At 39.2% G+C, this 14,352-nt stretch overlaps 2 protein-coding genes across 2 annotated transcripts; one reads left to right on the top strand and one right to left on the bottom strand.

Annotated features, from left to right (window-relative positions):
• Positions 1-663: 663 nt before the first annotated feature.
• Positions 664-4,488, bottom strand: LOC115109143 (U6 snRNA-associated Sm-like protein LSm4). The gene is made up of 5 exons (XM_029633766.2): positions 4,398-4,488; positions 3,703-3,744; positions 3,422-3,520; positions 1,796-1,979; positions 664-1,638 (listed from the first exon to the last, which is right to left on the bottom strand). The coding sequence occupies exons 1-5, from the start codon at positions 4,398-4,400 to the stop codon at positions 1,517-1,519; spliced, it is 450 nt and encodes a 149-aa protein (XP_029489626.1). The 5' UTR covers positions 4,401-4,488; the 3' UTR covers positions 664-1,516.
• Positions 4,489-4,628: 140 nt separating this feature from the next.
• Positions 4,629-14,245, top strand: LOC115109142 (pyroglutamyl-peptidase 1-like). The gene is made up of 5 exons (XM_029633765.2): positions 4,629-4,738; positions 7,371-7,423; positions 8,084-8,200; positions 8,323-8,555; positions 10,271-14,245. The coding sequence occupies exons 1-5, from the start codon at positions 4,705-4,707 to the stop codon at positions 10,461-10,463; spliced, it is 630 nt and encodes a 209-aa protein (XP_029489625.1). The 5' UTR covers positions 4,629-4,704; the 3' UTR covers positions 10,464-14,245.
• The last annotated feature ends 107 nt before the right edge of the window (positions 14,246-14,352 follow it).

Genomic DNA, 14,352 nt, shown 5'->3' with positions numbered 1-14,352 from the left:
AATCTTTCACGTCCTAAAAGTGCTGTTAAAAACAAAATACATTCACCACAGGCAGAAAAAGGCAAACAAGTGTTTTTATGGCTGAGCGCCAAACTTGGAGAACAAAATTCTGTTAATTTGTTCATCGAAGTGCTACATAACTTTGATATCCAGGGTCATATTCTTCAAGAAAGAGATGTGGCACATTGGTCTCATAACATTTATGGGACACTAAACCAGTGCTTAGGGAGTTTGGTATTGAAAAACACTTTTTTTGCTTGATACAAATATTTCAGAGGTAATAGAGAAACCATCTCCTCATAATTTCCACCAACCCCTTGTCAAAGAACTACCATGCGTTTTACATTTTCAATTGAAGCTAGCTTTTCATGCAAATGAAAGTGAGAATGTTTTTTTCCAGAGCTTCATGTTTTAACTGAAACGAACAGCGATTATGTTCCATTCTGATTCATTTCAAAACAGCCACAAGACATGCAAGACCACAGTAATAAAACTCATAGAACAGCATCATAAATCAGTCACCATCTCACGTGATATTTAACTCCATGAATTATAGTGTCATGTTAATCAGGGCTGCATTATTGCTGATTCAGCAGCTGTGTGATTGCGGTTGTGCTTTAGGGGGCTAGAGAAAGGGTTACACCAGCTTTGTTATATGCATGCTTGATTGTTTATGTTGACTTTTTATTTTTTATAGCTGGTTAGTTATACAAGAACATAAACCTACTATGCAAATTGCGTTTTGTCATTTTAGAGGTAAGCTAGCATGAGCGTAGCAAAATACCTTTTCATTCTGTAGACCCATTCAAAACAAATCCAATAGTTATTGTTCTTTCATACATTCAAGTACAGTATATTTAACAAAACATTTATTCTCATGTTCTTTTGTATAGGCTAAATTACAACATTGTTGTCTCATGTTGCAAATTGCAAATAAACTCCACAAAAGTAAAACATTTAGAAACCCCCAATTGGGACTCTGAAAATAAACTGCCAGACTTCTTGACATTTCTTTAACCAACTACGTATTTTTCCTCATAACACAATCAACTTAAGTCTTCAAATTCCAAGGGCATAAAATGGATGCCAAAAATGGGTGCTTTACATAGCTTATATTACACTGAAGACAATTGGGTACAATCAACGTAGTAGATTGCTCTGGGCACAATAAAACAATAACGTTGAACTTCTCAAATTTCGGTTACTGTTGAGTTCTTGTGGACGATAATTACATGTTTTTGACGGTGGCCCAAATTGATAACTAAACAAAAACTTTAAGGCAAAAATCTGTCTACAAAACCCTGCCCTTTCTGAACTGCACAGAATATTCATAGTTCTCACGTTGTGATTTCACAAATTGGTGGAGGTCAAACACACATGGCTAAAAAATGGCAGTGAGGGAGCAGTAATGGCCATTACAACAGCCATTGTGTAAGGTGACCTCCACTGACTGATAGAGTTGTCATTCTGTGAAAACTACACTCGTTCCTTACATTTGACCTGTCTGTTCCTCTCCTCAGTGCTGGTTCTTGACTCCCTGAGGTTTACCACCAGCAGGCTTCTTCTCCTGCTGCTGGCCTCTGCCCACTCCTGGCATTCCCACTCCTGGCATGCCCCGACCACGGCCTCCAAACACACCTAAACATAGAGCATGCATATACAGCATGACACAAACCATTTCAACAAGGAAACACTTAGAAAATGATACTGTCATATAGGCCCCAATTGCTTCACCCTACAAGCACCCCAAACACATTTTCCCCATTTGCCATTCCAGAGAGGGGTTCCATCTTACCTCTGCCTGCTCCTCCCCCTCGACCCTTGCCCTGCTGTTTGTTCTGCTGCATGCCTCCTCGCCCACGGCCCTTGGACACCACCTCTTCCTTCACCATGTCAATGATCTCATCAGGGATACGCAGGTACTTTATGGTGCTTCCTCTGATGTAACACTCAGGCATCCTCCAAAATTTATCTCCATCCTAAACGATGGGAGCGAATGGGATAAGGGGAGGGTTTCAGCGTTAACTTAGTCTTAGTAGAACTCCTACAAACTGAATCTTTTAACTGTCAATAGTGCCATCTTGTGGTTATACATGGTCATTTTTCTGATCGTTGATTCGGAAGTAAGACTTGGCCATGTAGCAAGCCTCTTTTAGAATCAGAGAGTAAAATACGTACACACTCAAGTCTAACATGTAGGCTCAGCATTCCCGAACAGTCCCATTACAAGTCAAAATGTTGAACAAACTTAATTTCAACATACTTTACCTGTTGTCCCTATGTCAAAAGGTAATCTGATATAAAATATCCACAAGGAAGTGTTATCAACCCAATCTGCAGTTTGCTGGTCTGTATTTACGGTTTTTTACTTCCAATACTGATGCAATTTGCACAATATAGCCAAACCTAACCGAATGGCAAACACTTCCTGCCGGTTGTGAGGAAAAGTGCTTCAGTCGACTACGTTCGGCTATTGTTTACATATTGTGCTTTGCGTGTAATGCATCAAAGAGATAGAAAACACAGTGACAGAACATACCGGCGCCGCAAAAAAAAAAAATCTGGTCTCCACCTGCTGCCAAAAGGACCAACAGCATGTTCAACCAGTAAAATAAGTGTAAATATAATTTTATTCAACATTCTGTCTTGTAGAGACTATTGCATATTTTTTAGGGTGACTTCCGGCAGACTGATAATCCATGGAGTAACCATGGTAACAGTCTGATGTTTAGGCAACAATCTAGCCTATTCATTTGTGGTTGTCACTCACAAGCAACCAGTGGTGGAAAAAGTACTCAAAAGTCATACTTGAGTAGAAGTAAAGCTACCTTAAAAGAAAATGACTCAAGTAAAAGTCTCCCAATAAAACACCCACTGAGTAAAAGTCTAAAAGTATTTGGTTTGAAATATACTTAAGTATCAAAAGTAAATGGAATTGCTAAAAGGTACTTAAGTATCAAAAGTAAAAGTATTAAAATGTCAAATTCCTTATATTATGCAAACCAGACAGCACAATTTTCTATTTTTTAAATTTACAGATAGCCAGGGGCACACTACAACACTCTTGACATTAATTTACAAACAAATCTTTTGTGTTTAGTGAGTCCGCTAGATCAGAGGCAGTAGGGATGACCAGGGATGTTCTCTTGAGGTGTGTGAATTGGACCATTTTCCTGTCAAAATGTAACATGTATTTTTGGGTGTCAGGGAAAATTAATGGAGTAGAAAGTACATTATTTTCTTCAGGAATGTAGAGAAGTAAAAGTTGTCAAAAATATAAAAAGTAAAGTGTAGATACTCAAAAAAACTACTTAAGTAGTACTTTAAAGTATTTGTACACCAATGCAAGCAACCATGTACATATTTCAGATCAGTGGTCACAACTCTTGAGTCTCGACAAGTACTCAGACAAAATCTTTACCCTTGAGGTGCAGATGACTTCTCGTAAATTTATATTCATCCAGTTGTCACAACTGACCAAGTGTCCGTTATACGTCTCTCCATTCTTCAACTCCACCAGCTGAGAAGTATAGGGAAGAAGAATTGGGGTTAGAAATCAAAGCTGTGTGGGTTATGTTTGTACCACAAAAACTAAGGACCAAATCGATATGAACAAACAGAGACATTTGAACTCACATGACTCAAAACTATTCGGAGTAAAATACCACTAGGCAAAAATGTACTAATTTAATCCGTCCTTACCATAGGGTGGTTCTGTGCAGTCTTCAGCAAAGATAGAGGTAGCTGTGAATTTCAAATATAGAGTTAAAAAGTCATTATAAAATGGGTGGTTTGAGCCCTGAGATCTGATTGGCTGAAAGCTATGTTATATCAGACCGTATACCACGTGTATGACAAAACATTTAGTTGTACTGCTCTAATTAAGATGGTAACCAGTTTATATTAGCAACATGGCACCTCGGGGGTTTGAGGTATATGTCCAGGCACTCCACGATGCGTCGTGTTAAGACCAGCCCTTAGTCGTGGTATATTGGACATATACCATACCCCCTCGTGCCTTATTGCTTAATTATACCAGTACATGTTCAGAACACATGTAAAGTTAGCCATGCACATTTTTGCCAACTAACGTTAGCTGGTTTATAATAACCAGTTAGCTAGCACGATAGGTCACATTTGACTTGAGATGCAAACCGTGTTTAAATACAAAATTCCAATCTGGTTATTCTTATAGTAGCTATTTTATATTTTGTGTTAGCTAATTAGCGTTAATACAATGAATTAGCAATTTAACTACGTCCACGTTACATTAGCACATAGCTAACGTTAGCTGCATGGTAAACAACAGCCGCGCGTTTGTGCTCGACCCATTCTACGGTCCCACACAAGCAAAAACAGTCGTCATATTACTGAAACTCGATAAAATATATACTTACCATTATAACAGATTATATTACAAACTATCCGGTCAACTGAACTGAATATTTTGGGCATTAATTCTTTACTAGCGTTAACGTTTAACGTGCGGAAGTTTAACGGAAGTTGTCGACCCAAGTGTACCATAAGTCAATACGTCAGACTCAGGGAGAAAAACGAGACGCCAAAAGCAGCTCGAGAAATAAAAAAGCAGCTCGAGAAATAGATGACTGCTTTGGAAGGACAGCAAAATCGGAGACAGGAAAGCTGCGTTCCTTGTTAAATTTAGAATAACAATCGAAAACATTCTCTACAGATACGAAGAATATGGACAATAGTAAGCGGAATGTTGTTGTAACAGGTTAGTGGGTTTTCCTCTACTTGCTCGACTGTACGTAGTTTCTAGTTGGTCTTTTCAGTCAAGCTCGACACATTAATAATGTGTTTCTTGTATTCGAAAATAAACAGGCCCATGAATAACTGAACATACTAGACATAATTGCACTATTGTATAACGTTATGAACGTGTCAATGTATACCCTAACCAACTGTATGTTGCAGAATAATATGAAAGTTGTAATATTTCAGACCTCCAGACATGCAGTAATGAGGCTATTTGGCCCATTTTGCATGTGTTTTACTAAATCAAATTCTAGTTTCTAAAAACATGTTTTACATACTGTTGCAGTCTTAAACAACATTTTGAAACTATGAAACTAGTAAAGCTTTATAGTCATACTGTATTTCTTCTGTCTCCCAGACACAAAGGCCAGTTGAAGACGGGATAGCCCGATAAAATATATGTAGATTGCCTGGGAACAGAGGGCTTCACAAAAGAGAATTGGCCAGCTGCCGACCCTCGCTTGCTCCTTTTCACCTCCCTGTCAGACAGATCCCTTGGTCTCCAAGGGAACAACAGACCAGCCCATTAATCCCATAGGGATTCCGAGTGGTGTCTCAACGTTACTGCAGCCACAATCACACATACACTCAGTGGTGGAAAAAGTACCCAATTGTCATACTTGATTAAAAGTATTGAAACCTTAATAGAAAGTTACTCAAGTAAAAGTGAAAGTCAGACAGTAAAAGTCTAAAAGTATTTGGTTTTAAATATACCTAAGTATCACAATTAAATGTAATTGCTAAAATATACTTAAGTATCAAAAGTAAAAGTATAAGTCATTTGAAATTCCTTATATTAAGCTAAGCAGACGGCACCATTTTCTTGTCTTTAATTTACCGATAGCCAGGGGCACACTAACACTTGGACATGATTTACAAAATATGCAGAGGCAGTAGGGATAACCAATTGTTCTCTTGATAAGTGTGTGAATTTGACCATTTTCCTGTACCGCTAAGCATTCAAAATGTAACAAGTACTTTTGTTTGTCGGGGAGTAAAAAGTACAATATTTGGGGGGAAATGTAGTAAAGTAAAAGTTGTTAAAAATATAAATAGTAAAGTAAAGATACCCCCAAAAAACTACTTAGGAGGTACTTTAAAGTATTTTTACTTCAGTACTTTACACCACTGCATACACTATACTGTGTATACAAAAGTATGTGGACTCCCCTTTAAATTAGTTGATCCGGCTATTTCAGCCACACAATGCAATCTCCACAGACAAACATTGGCTGTAGAATGATGAGCTCAGTGAATTTCAACGTGGCACCGACATAGCTCGCCACCTTTCCAACAAGTCAGTTTGTCAAATTTCTGCCATACTAGAGCTGCCCCGGTCAACTGTAAGTGCTGTTATTGTGAAGTGGAAACATTGAGGAGCAACAATGGCTCAGCCGCGAAGTGGTAGGCCATTCAAGCTCAAAGAATGGGACCGCTGAAGTGCATAGCGTGTAAACATCGTCTGTCCTCGGTTGCAACTCTCACTACCGAGTTCCAAACTGCCTCTGGAAGCAACGTCAGCACAAGAACTGTTCGTCAGGAACTTCATGAAATGGGTTTCCATGGCCGAGCAGCCACACCACAGCCACACACAATGCAAAGCATCAGCTGGAGTGGTGTAAAACTCGCTGCAATTGAACTCTAGAGCAGTGGAAACGTGTTCTCTGGAGTGATGAATCATGCTTTATCATCTGGCAGTCCGACGGACGAATATGGGTTTGTCGGATGCCAGGAGAATGCTACCTGCTCCAATGAATAGTGCCAACTGTAAAGTTTGGTGGAGGAGGAAGTCTGGAGCTGTGATTCATGGTTCAGGCTAGGCCTCTTAGTTCCAGCTAAGGGAAGTCTTAATGCTGCAGCATACAATGACATTCTCAATGATTCTGTGCTTCCAACTTTGTGGCAACAGTTTGGGGAAGGCCCTTTCCTCTTTCAGCATGACAATACCCCCGTGCACAAAGCAAGGTCCATACAGAAATGGTTTGTTAAGATCAGTATGGAAGAACTTGATTGGACTGCACAGAGCCCTAACCTCAACCCCATCGAACACCTTTGGGAGGAATTGGAACGCCGTCTGCGAGCCAGGCCAACGTCAGTGACCTCACTAATGCTCTTGTGGCTGAATGGAAGCAAGTCCCCACAGCAATGTTCTAACATCTAGTGGAAAGCTTTCCTAGAAGATTCAAGACTGTTATAGCAGCAAAGGGGGGACCAACTTCATATTAATGCCACTGTTTTTGGAATTAGATTTTCGACGAGCAGGTGTCCACAAACTTTTGGTCATGTAGTGTATAAACTCATTATAAAGCTAGCTTTTTATGGGTTTTAGCTTTTTTTTGAGTGGCTCTTCTAGCATAGGTTCTTAGTAGAGTTGTTTTTTTCCCCTTCAAGCAAATGTATTACCAATCAACCTGGCAAATGTTTGTATAAAATGTTTTTATAAATGTGTATAACACAGATGTAGACCTATAAGTAAGCAACAATCTCAAGTTAATTGAACTTTGAGAGAAGCCAACCTGACATTGAACACATTACACACAAAAATCTGCAAACAATTATTTTATTTTTTTAAACGCTGCCATATTTTTTAGGGTTTGAGCCATTTGGAGCGCACACCATTAATGCCAGTTGGGTAGCAGTCCAGGTATGTATATATTGCATATTTTACATAGGCTATATTTAATGGATTAATGATCTATTCTGCCTGAAAACAGACTCTTTAACTATATTAGTTAAGGATTCATTTATTTTCCTGACAATAACTCAAAACCGCCTATCTTGTTAATGCCTATTTGATAGAACACATTTGTTGTCATGGGATGACAAGTACATCTCACTCAGCAAATTTCTTGCTACATATTTGTAGCCATATGTTAGCCATATAGTGTGAGAGAAGCATTATAAGGCTGAAGTGGTGGTGTGGGGCTGTATAGGGATATTGGACAATGGTTTTCAGGGTGTCTAGACTGCTTTTAATATCCTTACCAAGTACATTAAAAGCAAACAAAGGGCTGCTTTGTGGCAGGGTCAGGCTGTGGTCAAACAAACCTTAGTCAGCGCTAAAATTAGAAATGTTCTCTCCTCCAGATTCCAGATATTTCCATCTTTTCCTATTTGTCCTTTCCCAATTTTTATGTTTATGATATCGTCCAATCATATTTCTGTTGTGTTCATTTTTAAATGGACTGAATAGATAAAGTAAAGATGACGTCTATTTATTTGAAAAGCAATGAGTGTCGAAATAATGTGAAGACATTTCTATGATCTTTTATGAATATGAATCACCTGTCTTCTTTGTTATAAGGAACTGAAAAAGCTGGGCTTGGGAAAGGACGTAGACCTGCATGTGTATGAGGTGCCTGTTGAGTACCAGGCAGTCCAGAGTTTGGTTCCGTCATTATGGAAGCAGTATCATCCCCAGGTAAGAAAGCAACAAATGGACTATCCTGTCTCCTTTCCTGCTGATAATATATTCAATATTAAAATTATATGCACCATTTTTTAATTAGTTTGTTTTGTGTCCTTCTCTGCATGGGGAATCAGTTAGTGGTCCATGTTGGAGTCTCGGGTATGGCCACCACCGTTACCTTGGAGAAATGTGGCCGTAACCATGGCTACAAGGGTCTCGACAACAGCCGCTTCTGTCCCCATTCTCAGTGTTGCATTGAGGGGGGTCCTGACTGCATTGACTCTGTTATTGACATGGAATCGGTCTGCAAGAGAGTGACAGCCTCTGGCCTAGGTGTAGCAGTGTCCGTCTCAAAAGATGCTGGCAGGTAAACATCCTCTTGTTGTGTGCCTTTGTGTTTGCGACATTGATTTTGTTAGAAATGTGCATGCATACACCTGTAGTTCAAATAATATTTTAGGTCTACGTTTTCCCAACTCTTACTGTTGAACCACCGCTTAGAGCAGTGGTATTCCAACTTTTTCCACCAGAATTCCTGGGACCCCATTTTTCCCTGAAGAATTTCTTGCTACCCCAACCCAAATCGAATGACACAACCTTAAAATCTTAAAAATAAATACATTTAGTCAATAAAATAAAAAATGTCTAATTGTCTTTCTCAAAAACATTTGTATATTATCCCATACAATTCTTTTAATTTTTATTTTATTTCACCTTGATTTAACCGGGTAGGCTAGTTGAGAACAAGTTCTCATTTACAACTGCGACCTGGCCAAGCTAAAGCAAAGCAGTGCGACACAAACAATAATACAGAGTTACACATGGAATAAACAAACATACAGTCAATAATACAATAGAAAAAGTATATATACAGTGTGTGCAAATGAGGTAGGACAGGGGAGGTAAGGCAATAAATAGGCCAAAGTGGTGAAATAATTACAATATAGCAATTAAACACTGGAGTGATAGATGTGCAGAAGATGAGTGTGCAAGTAGAGATACTGGGGTGCAAAGGAACAAAATAAATAATAAAATAAACAACAGTATGGGGATGAGGTAGTTGGATGGGCTTTTTACAGATGAGCTATGTACAGGTGCAGTGATCTGTGAGCTGCTCTGACAGCTGGTGCTTAAAGCTAGTGAGGGAGATATGAGTCTCCAGCTTCAGTGATTTTTGCAGTTCGTTACAGTCATTGTCAGCAGAGAACTGGAAGGAAAGGTGGCCGAAGGAGGAATTGGCTTTGGGGGTGACCAGTGAAATATACTTTCTGGAGTGCGTGCTACGGGTGGGTGTTGCTATGGTGACCAGTGAGCTGAGATAAGGCAGGGCTTTACCTAGCAAAGACTTATAGATGACCTGGAGCCAGTGGGTTTGGCGATGAATATGTAGTGAGGGCCAGCCAACGAGAGCATTCAGGTCGCAATGGTGGGTAGTATATGGGGCTTTGGTGACAAAACAGATGGCACTGTGATAGACTGCATCCAATTTGCTGAGTAGAGAGTTGGAGACTATTTTGCAAATGACATCGCCAAAGTCAAGGATCGGTAGGATAGTCAGTTTTACGATGGTATGTTTGGCAGCATGAGTGAAGGATGCTTTGTTGCAAAATAGGAAGCCGATTCTAGATTTAATTTTGGATTGGAGATGCTTAATGTGACTCTGGAAGGAGAGTTTACAGTCTAACCAAACACCTAGGTATTTGTAGTTGTCCACATATTCTAAGTCAGAACCGTCCAGAGTACTGATGCTGGACAGGCAGGCAGGTGTGGGCAGCTATCGGTTGAAGAGCATGTTTTACATGCATTTTAAGAGCAGTTGGAGGCCACGGATAATCTGTACTACAATAATCTGTACTCTTTATTTTTTTTGTTCACCAAAAAATACATGTTTTATTTTACTTAAGTTTTGGCTATCCCGCTGTAGTTCCCCTAGACCCCAAATTTGAATGCCGCTGGCTCAGGAAGAGTTGGGATATGCAAAAAACACATTTTCAATTCACACATGCATAGGATAAATATAAGCACCCACCAAAGTATTATTATTATTAGAACCATTATCTTCATTCCTGTCTTCCCTGACAGATACCTCTGTGACTTCACCTACTATACCTCTCTGTACCTGAGCCATGGGCGCTCAGCGTTCGTCCACGTGCCTCCCATAGCAAAGCCTTATAGTGGAGAGGACCTGGGTAGAGCCCTTCAAGCCATCATACAAGAGATGCTGAACATGCTAGACAGAGCTGAAGAGAAGATCCACTGCCAGCACGTGCACTAAGTGACCTGCGAAAGCCAACTGCCTTTACCCCTTACACACAGGAGATATTATGCAGTTAACCACAAATACCCCAATAACGGTTTTGTTTTATTACCTCTTCTGGTGCAAAAGAGGAAATGGCAACGAAACGGACACTTCCAGTTGACTCATTCCACAGAAATGTTTTCACGTTCTTCGTTGATGTTGCCTCAAGCACTTTACCTGGCCCAGCTGTTTTTTTTATTTTTTATCTTAGTGGTTATGGATAGAGGTGAGGTGAGTAAAGCTGATCCAGGTCTAGTGTTTAGGTGTAACTTGAGCTTTCTCCACATCCTCTCTAGATAGCAAGAGTTGCTTCCGTGTTCTGGGGAATTGAACTGGAATTACTGGAATTGACAGAAGTGAGCCACCTGCTTGCGTTAAGATTGCTACTCTTTTTGAATCTGTTTTCATGGTTTCATGGTTTTGGCTCTTTATCCATACTTTCACTGTAATCTCAGAAACAGTGTATGGAAAAGTCATTTTCTACATCAACTCACTGTACAAGTTCCACATTATTTATTGGGGTCTTTCCTTTTTCCTTTCAGTTATTTTAAGGGGAATTTCTGCCTTTGGTTGTTAATCATCATCTTGAAGAGTTGTTTTTCTTACCAGCTTTTTCATTGAAGTCTGAGGCATCCACTTGTTGGTACTACTTAAGTCATGCTAGTACTTCCTGTATTTATGTATATTATTTAATGGTGTTAGCTTAAGGTGTTTAGCTAGATTTATATGTTCTGAATGTGCCTGAAACTTTTTCTGTAAAGCATTATTTAAAGAGAAATTCACATTGTTTTTGCACATTTCCCCAATTCATTATCTGAACATTTGTTTGTTGTTTTTTGTATAAAAACTTTTTTTTTCAACAAAATTCAGATAGTTACTTTTTAAATGTAAAATGTTGCTCTTTTACATTGATAACTTATTGTTTCTTGAGTCTTTTTATTTATCAGAAGTTGTACATTTGCCTTCTTTTACTAAGGTATCGAGAAATGGGTTGGTTGTATCAAGTATTTTTTTTGTCTGTTTGCCCAATTTTGACTGGTAGCTCTTTGGTATTGTTTGTCAGATACGGCATTAGTTCAATGAACTTCATCAGATCAGTATTGTCACGCCCTGACCCGTTTATTTCTCTATTTGGTTAGGTCAGGGTATGATTTGGGTGGGCATTCTATGTTTTCTATTTCTTTGTTTTTGGCCGAGTGGTTCCCAATCAGAGGCAGCTGTCTATCGTTGTCTCTGATTGGGAATCATACTCAGGCAGCCTTTTTCCCACATATGTTGTGTGTAATTATTTATTTTCTGTGTGTGTTTGTGTGCGCCACGGTTGCGTCACGTTCGGTTTCTGTTTACCTGTTTTTTTTAAATGAAAGTTTCACTTTATTAAAAGATGTGGAATTACATGCACGCTCGCTGCGCCTTGGCTCATCTATGACAGTTTGAAGACAGTGAATGTGACAAGTATGCTTATCACAGTGAAATGCCTTTTACTGTACTAGTGCACAGGATGTAGGCAGCCAGTTGAGAATTGGACCCTGTACTTGCATTTCTATGGCACTTTCATTTTTACTTTATCAAATTATTTTGGATGTTTCAACTTTATGAACATCGGTGAGTAGGTTTAATTTTGCTCATGTTTTTATTTGTCATAAATAACACAGTATTTGTTTTCTGTTATCTCCCATTATGGGTTATTCCAGTGTTGTGTATATGCAGGACCAGTCAAACGTTTGGACACGCCTACTTATTCCATGGTTTTTCTTTATTTTTACTATGTTCTACATTGTAGAATAATAGTGAAGACGTCAAAACTATGAAATAACACATGGATTCGTGTAGTAACTTAAAAAAAAAGTTTGAAGAATCTCAAATATAAAATATATTTTGATTTGTTAAAGTAGCCACCCCTTGCCTTGATGGCAGCTTTGCACAGTTGTCATTCTCTCACCCAGCTACCATCATCGAAAACCATCAAGCGCTATGATGAAACTGGCTCTCTTGAGGACCGCTACAGGAAAGGAAGACCCAGAGTTACCTCTGCTGCAGAGGATAAGTTCATTAGAGTTTCCAGCCTCAGAAATTGCAGCCCAAATAAATGCTTCACAGTTGTGTCAAGTAACAGACACAACTCTTCAGAGGAGACTGTGAATCAGGCCTTCATGGTCGAATTGCTGCATGAGACAAGGATATCCGTACCGGCCAAACCCTCCCTAACCCGGACGACGCCTAGGCCAATTGTGCATCGCCCCACGGACCTCCCAGTCACGGCCGGTTACGATAGAGCTGGCGCTGCAGTACAGCGCCCTTAACCACTGCGCCACGCGGGAGGCCCAACTAGTGATTATGATTGATTGTTTTTTATAAGATAAGTTTAATGCTAACTAGCAATTTACCTTGGCTTACTGCATTCACGTAACAGGCAGTCTCCTTGTGGAGTGCAACGAGAGAGAGGCAGGTCGTTATTGCGTTGGACTCGTGAAAATCTGTCGTTCTGCCCCTGAACAAGGCAGTTAACCCACTGTTCCTAGGCCGTCATTGAAAATAAGAATGTGTTCTTAACTGACTTGCCTAGTTAAATAAAGGTATAATAAAAAATTAAAAAATCGGCGCCCAAAAATACCGGCCATTCCGATTAATCGGTCGACCTCTAATCTCAACCCAATTGAGATGGTCTCGGCTGAGTTGGACCGCAGAGTGAAGGAAAAGCAGCCAACAAGTGCTCAGCATATGTGGGTACTCCTTCAAGACTGTTAGAAAAGCAGTCCTCATGAAGCTGGTTGAGAGAATGCAGAGAGTGTGCAAAGCTGTCATCAAGGCAAAGGGTGGCAACTTTGAATAATCTCAAATGTAAAATATATTTTGATTGGTTGGTTACTACATGATTTGTTGGTTTCTTTTTTGGTTACTACATGATTCCATGTGTGTTATTTCATAGTGTTGATGTCCTCACTATTATTCTAAAATGTAGAAAATAGTAAAAAAATATATAAAAAACTTGAATGAGTAGGTGTGTCCAAACTTTTGACCGGTACTGTAAATTTCAAAAGCCATGTAATCCTCTAGTGGTACAGCCACATAATAACATGTAGCTGATCTAGATTAATAGTATCTTCTTCCCAGAACAACTGTCATACACAATATTTTGTTGTTGCCCAAAATACAGTATGTTTTATAGACTAAGTGGTAGTGGGTATTGTAGCATTCATGGACTCTTATGGAGATTCATCTTTGTGTTTTTGTTTACCTGTTCCTCCACACTGTCACATACCAGTAATTACCTGGTTATTACATACGTGTAAAATGTGTATGATAAAAATCATGAGTCATCAGGGAATTGTCATTGTGAGAGAGCTTACCAACTGTAATGACTTTACTCAAAGATGTGAAAGCATTTATGTCCCTAAGTGCTTGTTGAAGTGGGCAATTTCCTTTAAGATCCTCTTTTGACCTGTGTCTTGTTGTGTTATGGAAAGGGAACACAGAATATCCACTAGGTTACTATTTAGAAATAAACATAGTACATACATCGATCCCAGTATGCCCAAAACCTATACCAGCCTATAAATTATCTGCTGTCTCAATGTGTATGCCTTTTGTTCTTGGATGTATATAATATTTTATTATGGCATCTAGATTTAAATCCAATTCCTCTGTATTTTCCCAGATTTCTATTTGGCTTTGAGCTGAACAATGGTTTTGAGACAGAAAGAAACATTGTGAAAAGGATTATCCTCATTCACATTTGAATAAATTAAGGAAAATAATGTTGGTTTCCCGTTTGCCAATCTCGTTGAGAATAACCCACACACTATACTTTTCCGACGTGTGTTCATTATCTTCCAATCATAATTATATTGATAGTAAACTCTTC

Source organism: Oncorhynchus nerka, linkage group LG25 (genome assembly GCF_034236695.1).
Source record: "Oncorhynchus nerka isolate Pitt River linkage group LG25, Oner_Uvic_2.0, whole genome shotgun sequence".
Classification (NCBI taxonomy): domain Eukaryota; kingdom Metazoa; phylum Chordata; class Actinopteri; order Salmoniformes; family Salmonidae; genus Oncorhynchus; species Oncorhynchus nerka.
Note: the sequence above shows the minus strand (reverse complement) of the source record. Positions and strands in the feature narration are given on the sequence as shown.

Excerpts from the sequence above, each read along its gene's own strand:
- LOC115109143 (XM_029633766.2), bottom strand. Across the intron at positions 3,521-3,702 it reads CTGCACAGAACCACCCTATG|CTGGTGGAGTTGAAGAATGG; the intron begins GTAAGGACGGAT and ends TATACTTCTCAG. Across the intron at positions 1,639-1,795 it reads AGGGGGAGGAGCAGGCAGAG|GTGTGTTTGGAGGCCGTGGT; the intron begins GTAAGATGGAAC and ends CTCTATGTTTAG.
- LOC115109142 (XM_029633765.2), top strand. The coding sequence starts at position 4,705 with ATGGACAATAGTAAGCGGAATGTTGTTGTAACAG. Across the intron at positions 7,424-8,083 it reads CCAGTTGGGTAGCAGTCCAG|GAACTGAAAAAGCTGGGCTT; the intron begins GTATGTATATAT and ends CTTTGTTATAAG. Across the intron at positions 8,556-10,270 it reads GTCTCAAAAGATGCTGGCAG|ATACCTCTGTGACTTCACCT; the intron begins GTAAACATCCTC and ends CTTCCCTGACAG.